The 15,547-nt window shown below is 38.7% G+C and overlaps 1 protein-coding gene across 1 annotated transcript; it reads left to right on the forward strand.

The window, feature by feature from the left end:
- The first annotated feature begins 2,463 nt into the window (after nt 1-2,463).
- On the forward strand, nt 2,464-5,315 carry TRAM1L1 (translocation associated membrane protein 1 like 1). The gene has a single exon (XM_075544838.1). It carries the CDS (start codon nt 2,532-2,534, stop codon nt 3,642-3,644), a length of 1,113 nt encoding a protein of 370 aa, XP_075400953.1. The 5' UTR covers nt 2,464-2,531; the 3' UTR covers nt 3,645-5,315.
- Nucleotides 5,316-15,547: the final 10,232 nt, after the last annotated feature.

The raw sequence follows: 15,547 nt of genomic DNA on the forward strand, positions 1-15,547 counted from the left end.
ATAAGGTTCCAGAAAGATACATCAGTATGGTCTTGAATAAACTCTTAATTGCCACAAGGCACTCTTCCTCTCTTTGTTTCCTCCCCGCCTCTCTGTTTCCTCCAGACTGATTTTGAGAAGTTTGATTCTTTTTTCTCCTCATGGTTCGGTGCCCTAATATTTCTCCTTCTACACTTCCTCATGGATTTAGTGAGCCTTTTAATACAGCTGTCAGAGCCAAGAACTGGGGAGCAGTGAGGAAAATCTTTAAAAAGAAACTGCAACAGCTCTTTAAAAACATGATTATCCAATGAGGGGCCTTGCAAGAAATAGGGAATTCTTGCTATGGATAAATATGTATTTCATAAACAAATTTCATATCTACGTATTTAGTTCTGGAAATTCAGATGCCAGTGTTTATCTCAGTATGTTATTTTAGTATCTTAAAAGTAATGAAGTCTATTGGACTGCATTTTTAGTAAGTATATAGTATGCTAAAAAAAGCAAGGATAAAAGACACTTAAAACCAGACCAATTCTATGACCATCATGTGTGTGATAAAATAACAGCTATTTCTACATATGGTTTCCTGGCTGTAAATCTGTCTTGGATCCTGAACAGGGCCTGGTGGTTTCAAACGGCTAACCTTGTGGTTGGCAGCCCAAGGCATAAGCCACTACAGCACCAGGGCCCCTCTAGAGCACATTAAAAGGTAGGGACAAAACCAAACCAAAAGGAAATCACCACCATAAAGTAGAGCCAAACAAGTAATCCTAAATAGGTTTTGGCTCATAGCAACCCTATGCTCAGTCCTGCACCATCCTCACAAGTGCTCTTACCTTGGAGCCCCGTGTTGAAGCCCCGCTGTCCATCCAGCTTGGGAGGGCCATCCTCTTTTTCACTCCCTGCTGCTCAGCTTTACTAAGCATGATGTCCTTTCCCCCCCAGGGATTGCTCTCTCCAGATAACATGTGCAAAGTACATGAGAGGAGGTCTCACCATTCTTTCCTCCAAACAGTATTCTAGCTGTACTTCTTCCAAGAGGGATATTCTTGTTCATTTGGCAGGCCATCGTACTTTCAATATTCTTTGCTAGCACCGTAATTCAAATGCATTGATTCATCTTCAGTCTTCTTTTTCCACTGTCTAACTTTCACATATGTTTAAGGTGATTGGAAATTCCATGGTGTGGCGTGACTATGCTGTACCTTAGTCTTCAAAGAGTTACCCTTGTATTTTGACACATTAAAGAGGTCTTGTGCAGCAGATTTCTCCAATTAATAGGTCATTTGATCTCTTGGCTGTTGCTTCCTTGAGCACGGACTATGGAACCAACCAAGATGAAATCCTTGGCAACCTCAATCTTTTAAATCAGGTAGTACCCTTTCTTCTGAAACGCATATTCTGAACTTGAAACCTTATTCATGTAAGTAACTGTTAGTAATTTAGTGAATAATAGAACAGGAAAATATCTGTATATTTTAAAATTAAAATTTGAGTGTCTTGAAATTTTAATTTAGATGTGTTATTTCAAAAAGAAGCTCTTTTGATATTTGAATTTTGGGAGGAAAAATATATGCAATATATATAAAATGAAACATGATTTTTTTCTTTCAATGAGAAAATTCTATTTTATACTTTGTGCCCCAAAAAGCCTTTCTGTGAATTCATAAGTAGTCTCATATTCCAACCATGTAGTATGTTTTAAAAGACAAGTTTTTTAACTGGGCAATATAATTACCACAATTGCTATTATTTTATCGTTTGCTAACAGGGTAAATATTTTTTTAACTTTGCTGTTCCCTAACTAGCAAAGTTTTCCGATATGATCGATTTACTACGAAAGGCACTATAGAGTAATAGTTCAGGGCACACCTTTGGATCCATTCAGACTCAAATATTGGCTCTGAAATTATCCGTCCTGTGCTCTGGGTCAGTTCGTCTCTTTCTACCTCGGTTTCTATTTTGTAAATAACAATACTAGTAAAAGATTAAACTGGCATGCACCTCGTTGAGTTTTCCAGGATGATTTCGGATTCATTTGGTAAAGAAATATAAGTGTTTATAACAAACACCTGGTTAGGGTTGGGGGCGGAGATGGTAAGTACTAAAGCATTATGTGAGTGGGTTATGATTGTAATCCTGCGGTGATGATTATTCAGTAGCTTTCCTGATGAAGCATGTCACGAGGACTAGTTAAAATATCCTTGCGTGTGGGTCAGGAGCATCCTTACTTGGTAGCACCACTTCTCCAGCAACCTCCGCATCACCTGGGCCCCTCCCGGCCGCGCCAGGCTACCGCGGGCTGGGGCGGGGCGCAGGATTCCCTTCCCAGCCTGCGTTGTCCCCTCCTGCGCATGCTCAGCCCCACAGCCCTTCCTAGGATTGTTTGCAGGGAGGCGGCCTGGCGGATTGGGGATGCGCCCAGAGACCTCGCGGGCGGCGGTGGCAGAGGCGGCGGTGGCGGCGGCGGCGGCGGCGACTCTGTGAGAAGCAGCCCGGCCAGGGGAGGCAGCTGCTGCTAGTCGGTGAGTATCCCGGAAAGCGCCACGATGGCGATCCGCAAGAAGAGCCCCAAGAACCCCCCGGTTCTGAGCCAGGAATTCATCCTGCAGAATCACGCGGACATCGTCTCCTGTGTGGGCATGTTCTTCGTGCTGGGACTGATGTTCGAGGCAACAGCAGAAACCTCCATGGTCTTCGTCACCCTTCAGCACAGTGTCACGGCCCCTGCAGCCAGAGGAAGAGCTCGGGACTCCAGGTCCCTTTATAATTACGGGGTCAAAGATCTGGCAACGGTTTTCTTCTACATGCTGGTGGCGATCATTATTCACGCCACCTTTCAGGAGTATGTGCTGGATAAAATCAACAGGCAAATGCATTTTCCCAAAACGAAGCAGAGCAAATTCAATGAATCTGGGCAGCTCAGTGTATTTTATCTCATCTCTTGTATTTGGGGCACACTGATTCTAGTCTCTGAAAACTACATTTCAGACACTTCTGTCTTGTGGAGGGCTCATCCCAGCAACATGATGACGTTTCAAATGAAGTTCTTCTACATCTCCCAGTTGGCTTACTGGCTCCATGCTTTCCCTGAACTCTACTTCCAGAGAACCAAAAAGCAAGACCTTCCTCGCCTGCTCATCTACTGCGGCCTGCACCTCTTTCACATTGCTGGCGCCTACCTTTTGTACTTGGATCACCTAGGACTGGTTCTTTTGGTGATGCATTACTTCGTGGAGCTACTCTCCCACATGTGCGACCTCTTTTATTTGAGTGACAAAAAGTATGAGCGAAGGTTTTCTCTGTGGACGGTTGTGATTGTTCTGGGCAGGCTGCTGATTTTAGTCCTTTCGGTCCTCGCCGTCAGCCTTCATCTTGCTGGATCAGAGACGCAGAAGCCTGATATCATTGCTGGGAACTTCAACGTGCTGGCTGCAAAAATCGCGGTTTTGGCTTCTAGTTGCACCATCCAAGCGTTCGTCACGTGGAATGTAATTACTGTCCAGTTCCAGAGGTGGCGAGAAGGGTCTGCTTTTGAGGCCCGCGGTGTGAAGAAGAAACGGATGAGTAAGGGGAGATCGGGTCGGAAAGGTTCTGAAAACGGAGTGGAAACGTCCAGTAAAGGAGACGCTCCCCGCAATAGGAAAGAAAAATGCCAATGAATCGCCAGCTAACTCCTCAGTGTCCCCAAAGCAACCTTCCTGGACAGGAGTATTGCTCTCTGTTCTTGAAGCTATTCTGGATACTTTTGGTTATTGTACAGTTCGGTATAATTTTTTTCCCTTTGAGACCTCGGGAGTGAGGACATAATGATCAGTGAAAGCATTGAGTTAAATTGATGTGACTCACTTTCTAAAGTGTCGGGACCACCATTTGCACACTTATGTTATTATTTATTTTCTTACTTTTATTTATTACTGGTAACCTTTGAACAGATGTGGAGAGAGAGCTGTAGTCATTTCACATATCACTAATCTTACTCTTGTTCCTACCAATTTTTTTATAACATTAGTTAGATTTTTTAAAAAAATTTTAGCAAGATCTTATTTTCAAATTCTCTCTCATGGTAAGATGGAAATACTACAAAGGCCTAAGTGAGACAGTTACCAGTGTTATATTTGTGGTATTAAGTCATTCTTAGGTTTCTATTTATTTTTACCAGAATTGATAACTGGAGAGATTCCTAAAACCACAGAATATCCATATGCTTCATTTTATAAATAGTGTTGTTAATATTATGTTCCCATCAAAGAAACATACAAAAAACAAAACAGGTATTAGTGATTAAAATGTGTGCAGATTATATATTGATTCAAAATATGTGTCATTAACAGTGACAATTATAGAGGTAAAATCATTCTTGTCATTTTAAAAACGTGTGAACTGGACATTGGGAAATTAAGTAGTTAATGTAAAGAGGAAAGTCTGACTAAAATAGCCTTTTAAAAATATTTATTAAAGTTCTCTCTCAATAGATCTTGTTATAAACCTGATGTGCCTCACATCTTAGAAAAGACAGTTTAAATGATAACCCATATTGAAATATGATGCTTACTTATTAAGTAGCAACAATTTTGGAAAATAAACATTTAATTCTTATCAGCATTTTTTAAATCTGTAACAAAATCATGGTAGTAGACAACGGTGTATTGACTTGGACTACATCTAAGGTGACTAGAGTTACCACATGAATAATTTAAACCTTTCTTGAAGACAAAAACATTTCTAAATATTCTACAACTTGGAAAAACAAGGGTAAAGTTTTATGTGGTCACCCAACTAAACCATGTGAGAATAACTTATAATAGCAGAGAACTTTTATTCTTGTGCTTGGCAAAGGAAATAGCCCATCAAAGTAGCTACTGAAGGAAAGTTCTTTGGGGGAAGCGCCTTTGAGATTGTGGATGTGGAGTGGACCAGCACTTGGGTACTTGCAATCTGGCAAAGAATGCATTCCAGGGTGGAGAGCAGGCCACTGCAATCGAGATGCAGAGGAGTTCCTCATCTGGTTGATAAGGGTGATGTTGTTGGTACTGATGAGTATAATGAGGCAATTTGTCTTAATTACCAAAGAATTCATAATTATTCCCATATTATTCTTGAAAGAGAAGAAAAAAAGCTTTTACTGAAAGCTTTTAATCAAATTTCCACCCTGTAAGAAACTACCCACTCTAAATAAAACAGTATTATTTGCTATTGCTTCTGAATGTTGTTAAAATTCCATCAGACAAAAAATGTTTCTAAATTGTTGACTTTGAATTTTCTTGATAATTATACATTCATAACACTGTATAAATGTTGCCATGTAAATACCTTTTAAGGCTGTGAGCCACCATGGGCAGTTTATTCAATAAATGGGGATATTGTCAAATATTAAAAAAATCTGTCCCTGAGTTCATTCACTGGCTCCTTCTTTTCCCAACAGGTGACCACATTGTATTTTAGACAATTGGATTAAGATAATTTCTTTTGATTTTACTGTCTGGAAAATGGGTTGATGTAGTAACTGACCACTGAAAGGGATTTTACCAAAGACAATTGAATATGATATGTGGCTTAAAGGGTGATTTGATAGTTTAAATGAAAAGATTAAATTAATTTCACTGTAATATTGTGTATACCTGTGATCCATGTGTCTAAGATCACTTCATATTTATAATTCAGGCAAACATATCCATTTTAAACAAAACACAAACCAAAAGTAAAAAGGACTAGGTGTGCATGACCCAGCCATGTTTTTTGCAAATGCCTCATATGCCTGTGAAAGTTAGACATTGAATAAAGAAGACCAGAGAAGAATCTATGCATTTGAATTATGCAGAAGAATATTGAAGGTACTATAAAATGCCAGAAGGTATTTGGAAGATCTTGGGAGATCTGTGGAAAAAATATAGCCCAAACACTTCTTAAGACAGTTAGACTTTCCCTTATTTAGGTCATGTTGTGAGGAGAAAGACATCATGCTTGGCCTGACACCTAAACACATATGGGGAAATTGACTTGCAATGCTCATTGTCTGATATCAAGGTTCTTTGCATCCCTCGACTATATTCAGAGGGATTCACTGGAGGTTTGATCCAGGTGGGACCCTGCAAATGGAGTCTGTTCTTTCAAGGCTAACCATAACCTTCTGAAAATTGAGTGTTCAAAATTTAAGCTCCGATACTGCTCCTTGCCTCAGATTTAGGTTATTAGTTTTACATTTAAAATCCTTGGACAATACAAGCTAGTGTGTTTCTTCCATATGGTCGTAGTTCACATCTCACTCAGATGAGTCTAAAGCTACTCTTTAAGATCCTTAGATGCTATTCTTTCTGATAGCTGGACAGCATCTGATTTCTTCACCAAACTTTGCTATAGCACACATATCTTAAGTGAGCTTTACATTAGGGCAAATATCAAGTAGGACCATTTCAAAAGGGCTACTTGTTAGATGAGCCTAGAATTAAGTGTAAGTCCAATATCCATTCATGCATGCACCTGTGCTTTATATGTGTCTCTGGTTCACTTTAGAGAGATCATTATCATTTTATGATAGAGCTTACATTATAATTCATCCCAATGGGGTATAAAGTAATTCTAATTATAGTGTCGTTAATTTGACCAGTGGTGTAGAATTTTAAATACTATTCAGAAAAGGAAACTATACAAGTATAGGCCAGGTTCAGACCGCAGTATCTGAACTGTTGACATATACAGATTAAAATGCTAAGTGACTGCACACTATTTTCATGAACAATGGAGGTTGGTGATAGGACAAACCTTCCAATAACACTCATTCACACAGGCAGAACCATACCTACAGGATCAATACTTGTCATAAGGAAACAAATAGGGCATTAAAATAGTAATTGATTATAGTCCCACACCACCATGTATTAGGCACCCCCAAAGCAAGAGATTCAAATGAAAGCCCAAAGTCCACTGATTCCACAACCTTGTGACAGCAGCCATCTGCCTCTGCTCACACCAGAACATTTCACACTTAACTCCAAGGGAGTCTGTCCATTCTTTAGACCTGCTACCAGTGGGTTTGCAAAAAGCCAAGTTTGATTCACTGGGTTTCCGTACCTAATATTTCTGGTGTGGTCTATGAAGGATGCTATGTGCCTCTAAAGGATTAAGTCTAAAGTCCCATTTGTCTTTAGCACATGGCCTGGGCCACCAAGGGTTGTATAGAAAGTAAATAAAATGTGTCCACTTAGGAACATGGTACCAGGCAGGTTCTCCCTTTGGGTTCTCTATAAATACTGTTAGTATTTTTTCCAGATGGGAGGTTATTCCATCCAGTTTACCAATCATCACAAGTATAATCATCTTCTCTGAGACATACATGGCCATCTCCCCAATCTTGACTTGACTTTCCAGTAAAGTTTGCTTACTCACCCGGGGGAGCCATGTCCATTACTTTGGGGTGACCTTAGCATAATGTTGTATGGAAGCAAATGAATGATTTTCACTCTTGCCATCCATCTTGATGGACTGAATTCGAAAGGTGAACTTGCATCTCTCCAAGTGGTTTTGAAGATGTCCGCATAGAGAGAGGGAGCCATGGCTTATGGGCACTCGGCAGACTCTTGAGCTCTTGCTGTGAGGCAGCATGAGAAGATTACAGGAGCTGAAAGCCAAAACCTGACTTCCACTTGTTGTTTAATCCTTACAGTATTAGGTTCATGAAATATTTGTCCTTTTGTTATTGACTAACTTCACTCAGCTTAATGGTTTCCAGATCCCTCCATGTCATAGTGTTTCATCACTTTTTTTAAAAGGATGGAGAATATTCTATTGTCTGTATGTAACAAAGTTTCTTTCTTCATTCTTATACTTAAGGGAATATTGCGCTGTTTCCAGCTTCTCTCTATTGTGAACTATGCTGCAGTAAACATGGTGGAGTATCCATCTGTTCATGTTTCATGTTCCTTCTCATTTCTTTGGGGGTACATGTCCAGCAAAGTTATTACTAGGATGTGCAGTATTCCTATTCCCAAATATTTTAGGCAGCTCACTCTCATGTTCCACAATGGCGGGGCCTATGTATGAGCCCACAGTGGTGGATGAGTTCCAATCTCTCCACACCATCTTCAGCATTTGTTCTTTTCTGTTTTTTTGAATTGAGCTAACATTGTGGGTGTAAGGAAACATCTCATTGTTGCGTAGATTTGCATCCCCTTGATGGCTTGTGATTGTGATCATTTCTTCATGTGTTTGATAGCTATTCTAGAGTCGATCTTTGTGGATTGTCTCGTCATATCTTTGGCCGATCTCATAATTGGATGATTTTTTTTCTCATATTGGGGTGTTGAATAATTCTGTTGTTTTTGTTGTTCGGTGCCATTGAGTCAGGTCCAACTCTGGGTGGCCTCATGTACAGCAGAACAAAGCCCTGCTCAGTTCTCTTATCCTGACAAGGTTTCTTATGTTGGAGCCCAGCTTTGCATCAGCGGATCTCCTTGAAGGCCTTCCTCATTTCCTTTGCCCCTCCACATCGATAAGCATAATGTTCATCTATGTCCATCTCAAGGGACTGGTCTCTCCTGGTAACACTTTCAAAGTATCTGAAAGAAAGTCTTGCCATCCTTGCCTTTAAGGTGCACTCTGGCTATACTTGTTGCAACATAAATGTGTTTGTTCTTTTGACAGTCCACGGTACTTTAAATATTCTTTGCCAACACCACAGTTCAAATGCATTGATTTTTGTTCTTAATTTATTTAATATCCAACTTTCACATGCATATTAAGCAACTGAAAATACCATGACTTGGGTCAGGTATACCTCATTCCTCAAAGTAGTATTTTTGATTTTCAAGTGTTTACAAAGGTCATGGGTGGCAGATTTTCCAAATGCATCACTTGATTTCTTGATGGCTACATCCTTGAGCATTGAGTGTGGTTCCAATCCCTGACCACTTCAATCTTTTCCCCTTTAATCATTACGTTACCCATTGGTTCAGCTGTCAGGATTTTGGTTTGGTTTACATTGAATTGTAATCCATACTGAAAGCAACAATCTTCGTCAGCAGAATGCTAAAACTTTTAGTAATTCTGCCCCTGCTCATTGCATCGTGTCAATATTAATTAAAATTTTAAAACTTTCTCCCAATTCACGGGTTCTAAAATTACTCTTTTGATGAAGTCTTTTGCTGTGCATACGTGTTTTAACTTTATTAGGTACCTATATTGTCATCTATATTGTCTTCCACAGTGTGTGTTTTCCTTTATTATATCTGATAGTCTGTGGATAGCCTGTAATAGGGTCCAAAGGTTTGTCCCCACTTCTGCATTGATAATCAGTATAACTCTGAGATTTATAGTCACGTCCTTAGTTCGTCTGGAGTTCAGTTTTTTTCTTTGGTGTGGCATGGGTTGCAGTATGGGCCCTGTTTCCTTTTTTTGCAGATGGAGATCCAATTTTTCCTGTACCATTTATTGAAGAGAATGCCCCCACCCTGACCTTTTTTCATCCTTTGTCAAAATGACAGTTGCTTGTAGGTACATGCTTTTATTTCTGGATTTTCTTTTCAGTTCCGTTGGTCAATGCATCTATCATTGTACTAGTGCCAGGGTGTTTTGACTACTCTGGGTGTGTTGTAGGCTTGGAGGTAAAAGTAGTTGGCTTTGCCCGGTGATGTGGGTCTAATAAAAAACACACTGCACTGAGTTGATGTCAGCTCATAATGACCCTAGAGAAGTGGGTACAACTGCCCCTCCGAGTTTTTGCTACTGTAACTCATATGGGCATCAAAAACCCCATCTTTCTCCTGCCGAGCAGCTGGTTGTTTTGAACTGCTGACCTAGGAGTCAAAATAAAAAAATATGGTAGTGATATGAAGAAAACAGGACAGAGATGAGCAAGTGGCAAATGTGTGTGTGGGCGAAAGGGGAGTAAGTGGAGGCAGAGAAGAAAGATAACAAATTAATAATAGTAATAAGCAGCTTTCTGGATAGACCAACAGCTTTGTAAAAACAATTGCAAAATATATTGAGTGTAATTAGAATTAGTACGTTAGGTGAAAGTGTTTCACAAGGAAAAAATAAAATAAGATAAGGAGTGGATGTGCAGGGAAGATAAGCAGAAAAAAAGACAAAAATCTCATATGTGGCTTGGGTATGGTGGCTGAAGTTCAGTTGCTATGGGAGCATGAATGTGAGTGGGTATGTACACTCATTTGGGTGAAAACTACATATCTACAGGTCTGCTTTGTTTTGCTTCGGTGGGGGGGGCTAGGAGGCTGGAGTTGGGTATCTCAGAAAGATGGCATTTTACCAGAAGAGGAAGAGAACTCGAAATAAAATAATAAAAGTATTGTAATAAGAACAAAAATGCAAAAGCTGTAGAAAATAAAAAGACATTGTGGTTGAGATTCCTGTGACTGTGGTAGTGCTGCTTTGTGTATGTGTCTGCTGTGGGTAGGAGGTGGTGCACTTGGGCTGGAGGGAGTCAGAGAACAACGTCAGAGAAAGGGAGAAAGGGGGAGGGGATGCCAATAAGTGCAGCTTGGGTACAGAGAATGCCTGCACCAATTGCCAAGGGCCTACTATCCCCACAGGGCCCCCAGAGGCCAATGCAACAAGAAGTTTGGTGGGCTGGATTGCCTTACACAGTAGAAAGAATCGGCTGTTCTGGATAGGAACTGGAATCACAGACGTGATTTAATGACTGGACAATGGTACAGGAGAGTCTGTCAGCAGGTGATACTGCTCTCCCACCTTGGCCTACTTTGTTTCCAGTTGATTTTCCCACTCTCAGGAGGTGCAGGATATCCCTCCTAGGGAACCTCTCCAGTAGGTGCTGAGATTTTCTCATGCTTGCTATCCAGTAGCATATCTTCTTCTCTTTCTCTTTTGTTTTGTAGTTTGTTTTACATAAGTCTTTTATTATTCTGCTTAGACTTACTCCTAACTCTGCTGTCTTTTGGGTGGCTATTATAAATGCTAGCATTTCCATTATTTAATTTTATGAGTTTTCCTCGTTGGTGTAAAAAAAAAGGTCAACTGAATTGTGTTTGTTGTTCTTTTACCCTGGCACATTTCTGAATCTTTCTCTTATTTCCAATAATTTTCTTGTGTATTTTTATCTTTTTTTCTGTATAACAGTTCATACAATCTGAAAATATAATTATTCTTTTTTGCCAATTTGGTTGCGTTTATTTCCTTTCTTGCTTGATACCTCTAAGATTTCTAGCACAAAGGATAAGTAGGAGTGGGGATAAGAGACATCTTTGTGAGTTTCAGTTCACAAAGAAAATGCTTTATGTCTCTATTGATTGAGAGTAATGTTGGATGTTTGCTTCATACATATGCCTTTAATTTTGTTGATTAATTTCTATTCTATTCCTATTACATGGATTTTGGGGGGGCAGGTTCTGGGTGTGTCAGGAACTGGTGTTGGATCAAATACCCTTTCTGCTTCAAGCAATATGCTCCAGAGTTTCATTTCCTTTGCTTTCTTTATGCGATGAATTATACTGATTGTTTTCCTAATATTCAACAATCCTTGCATACCTGTTTCTTTCTATTTGTTTCTAATTTTTGCATTCTAATTTCCAATAATTGTCCATGCATCTTGTTTGAATATTTGATCAATTTTAGCCTGAAGAAGTTGGTAAAATTTTCAATCTCTTCATCATTTGCTTTAGTGATTGGTTTATAAATTTGAATAAGACTTGTATTAGCTAGATATTCTTCAGGCATGCAGATATTATCCTATCACAGACAATCTTGTACTTCTGAATATATCTCAAAATGATTTATAATCAACATTTCATACAATTCAATAATTCAAGTATATTAAGAAGGGTTATACAGTCATCATCATAATCAACCTTGGTACAGCTTCTTCCTTTGGGAACCCATTGCTGTGAACTTCCAACTACCTGCCTCCCAGATAATTTTTTACCCTGTTTCTGTCTTCATAGTTTCATCCATCCTACTTCCCTATTCAGAAAAATCATACAAATAAAGCAAAACACAATAAAGGCACAAGAAACAATAACAAAATAAAACAGAATTAAACCTCAATAGAAATGAAAACAGAGTATATATTTTAAATTAAAGTAATTTCAAATGAGTGAAAAGGAGTTCTACTGACAAAGTATTATATTCCAGGTTCATTACAGGTTTATGATACTTTATGTCTGCCCTGGAGACTATTCACATTCCCAGACTAGGTTCAGAGGGGACTCAGAAGATTAATCCTTGTGAGGACCTTGCAAATGGATTTGGGGCTTCTACTGCCATCGATACTCATCTGCAAACTAGGTGTTCACAATATAACTCAGACACCATTCTCTTCTTTGGATTCAAATTTATAATATACAATCCTGGATCGTACAGGCTGGTGAGTTTCTACCATAAGGATTTAGCTCTTTCCTCACTTAGATGGCTGATTGTTTTGAGACAAGCCTTTCAGATCCCAGATAATGTTTTTCAGGAAAGGTGGGAACCATATGATTTCTGAACCAAACTTTGCTATGGTACCCATGTCTTTGGTGATCTCCTCATGAAGGCAAGTTTGTTAGTCAGGGTGGACTAGAGAAACAAATTCATAGACACACTCATATGTGTATAAGAAAGAGCTTTATGTACAAGAGGAGTTGAACATTGAGAAAATATCCCAGCCCAGTCCAGATCACGTCCATAAGTGCAATATCAGCACATATGTCAGGAAACATGCAATGGTGCCAACTGAAGGAAGATCACAGGCCAGTGGGTGGGAAGTCTTTTGAATTCCGTGGTGGTGTAAGCATTTAAGTGCCAGCAGAGGTCTCCACGTGGCTTCTCCAGTTCCCAGGGCTGCATCAGGGTAGGTCCATGTGGCTTTTCCTTAGAGATTTCTTACAGGGAGTGACAGAGAATCTCCCACTTCCAAGGAAGACTACTGGAGTTCCCAGAATTCTCAGGAGAAGGCCATGCCCACACAGAGGCCTCCCTGACTATATCTTGATTGACAGACCAGACTCCACCCCTACACTCTTAATCCTCAAATTGATACCAGATTATGTAACTACCACAGCAAGTACTGAGAATTGCCATGACACAAGAATTAATTATTCTTATATCAGAGCTAAGATCATGTGAGATCTCAAAATCTATTCATATATTGGTGGTTTATTAATGTCCCTAGTTCACCTTAAAGATATCATTCCATTTCATTGACATACATCATAAATCATCTCCATGGAATATATGGTAATTCAACTGATAGTAGCATCGCTTCAGTCAACAGTATCAAATTTAATCCACTGTTGTGGAAAGGAATTAATAGATGTGTAGGACATCTTATTAGACTAGAATATGTGGATTGTTCATTTGAACAACATCAAAACTTGTGTGACTAGAAATTTACACAAACCAGGACAGTTGGAAATATGGCAATATTTTCACTTCAAAATGTTCTTTTTGACAATGAATGCAGCATCATTTGTGTTGAATATGGTTTTCTGACTCCAAATACAAGCCCATTTCAGTTCAGTTCACTAATAACTAGTATAACAATCTTTATGTGTTCCCTTTTCAATTTTACTATATTCCTCCATTATAAATTCCATGCTTCTATTTTAATGAATGCTTGAAACTGCTTCTTCTCAGTTTGAGTCATGCACTTTCACCAAACGACGTTCACCAAAGCTTGCCTCTATCTGTGTTATTAAGGTTAAGTCTTCTTGCAGGAGACAGCTCCTCGTAGGCTGTGTTTTGAATGCTTTCCAAACTGAGGGTCATCTTCTGGCACTATATCTGACAAAGTTCTGCTTCTATCCATAACATTTTCAGTGGCTAAAACCTAAAAAGTGGGCAGCCTATCCCTTCTTTTGTTATTCATCTGAAACTCACCAGAAACCTCTTTACCATATCTGATCCTGCTAATATTTTAAATGCTGGTGACAGAACTTACATTATCACAGTAACATGAAATCCACCACAATATGACAAACTGACAGGCACATCATGAGTTCTGATTGTATATTCACTATTAAAATTCATATTAAAATACAAAAAAATAAATAGTTTGTTTGTTAGCTAGGTTTTCCCATATTTTTAAACAGCAAAGGTGAAGTTCAATAGTATTGCAATACTCAAGTTATATTTAATCAACTCAAAGCTATAACCAAATCTCTAATAACTCAGTCAAAAACCAACAGCTTCAATTGAAACAATGACTAAAAGCTGCCATCATTGGTAGCTATGATACAAAATAATCTCTCACAGCTTTGTCTTGTCCCTGGATCCTAATTTTCATCCCATCACCTCCGTAGCTGGTAGGTGCAGTTAATTCCGTTTGAGACATAGCAACCTTATGTACATTAGAACGAAGCTGTCTGTGACATTGCCATACTCACCATTGTTGACATGTTTGAGCCATTTAAACTTTTGCATCATTTCCTGTGTTAAAGGTTTCTCTCATTTTTGTCTACTAAGCGTAAATGTGTCCTTCTCTATGACTATTCACACCTGACAACATGTCCAAAGTATGTGAGAGAAACCCCTTACAATCATAGCCTCTAAGAGAACATTCTAACTGTGCTTCTTCCAGGACAGCGCTGTCCATTTACCTAGGAGCCCATTTGACATTCAATATCCTCCACCAACACCTCGACTTTCCAAATAAATCAATTGACATAATGGATTTCATAGGTACCAGGTGTTCATTAGACGCTGAGAAAACCATGTATCTGAACTTTGCTCCTTAATTTAAGGTTCTAACTTTTCATTTTAATTATCATTACTATGGGAACTAAATAGAGCTCATGGCAATTAAAAAATGATATGCTGCATTTAAAATCCACACCAACAAGTGAAAAATAAACTAACAATCACTTTTCGATGTTTGAATCAATTTTATCATCCATGTGAATAATGTTAATTCAAAACAAATTTTCTGGAAGGATTTAATATTTGTTAGCAAAAATCAAGTTCTAATTTTATACCTTTTTGGAGACTGAATTTATTCTGGGATAAAAATGTTCTGAAATTGATTGTGCAGATATTTGCACAACTCTTCTTAATCTGATTGCAGAATTAAATGGTATGATGTGTGATGTAGATGGCAATAAACTATTTTTTTAAAATACATAAATGGGAATTATTTTAAACAATCATTGAAACATGATTTCGTTTATTTGAATGGAGTTACATATCTATCATAAAACACATGAAAGTTACATATCTATCACATGCATACTCATAAGAATAAATAACATAAGCCCTATTCAAGGCTATGTACAAATGCTAAAATTTGCAAAGAATGTCTGATAAAAGCATGTTTGTGGTGGAGGGAGGACTACTGGGCTAGAAGTGTCCAGACAAAACCACAACAAAGCAAAACTTTAGTGCACCCTGGATAAGGTGGCTTAGTAAACAGTAATCGTGCATTGTGGTCCAAGCAAAGTTGGTTTCAGGTCAAATGATGTGAATTTCACTTGAATTTATTTCAACTCTGGTGATAATGAAGTTCTGTGTAAGATTAAAGTATCTGCTTAATAATCTTTGTGGGTCTTCTATTCTGCTTTATTCAATTGAATACCCACTAAAAATGTGGTAGTAATTTGCTCAATCTGAAAATTGAGTC

This window comes from Tenrec ecaudatus, chromosome 3, assembly GCF_050624435.1.
Source record: "Tenrec ecaudatus isolate mTenEca1 chromosome 3, mTenEca1.hap1, whole genome shotgun sequence".
Classification (NCBI taxonomy): domain Eukaryota; kingdom Metazoa; phylum Chordata; class Mammalia; order Afrosoricida; family Tenrecidae; genus Tenrec; species Tenrec ecaudatus.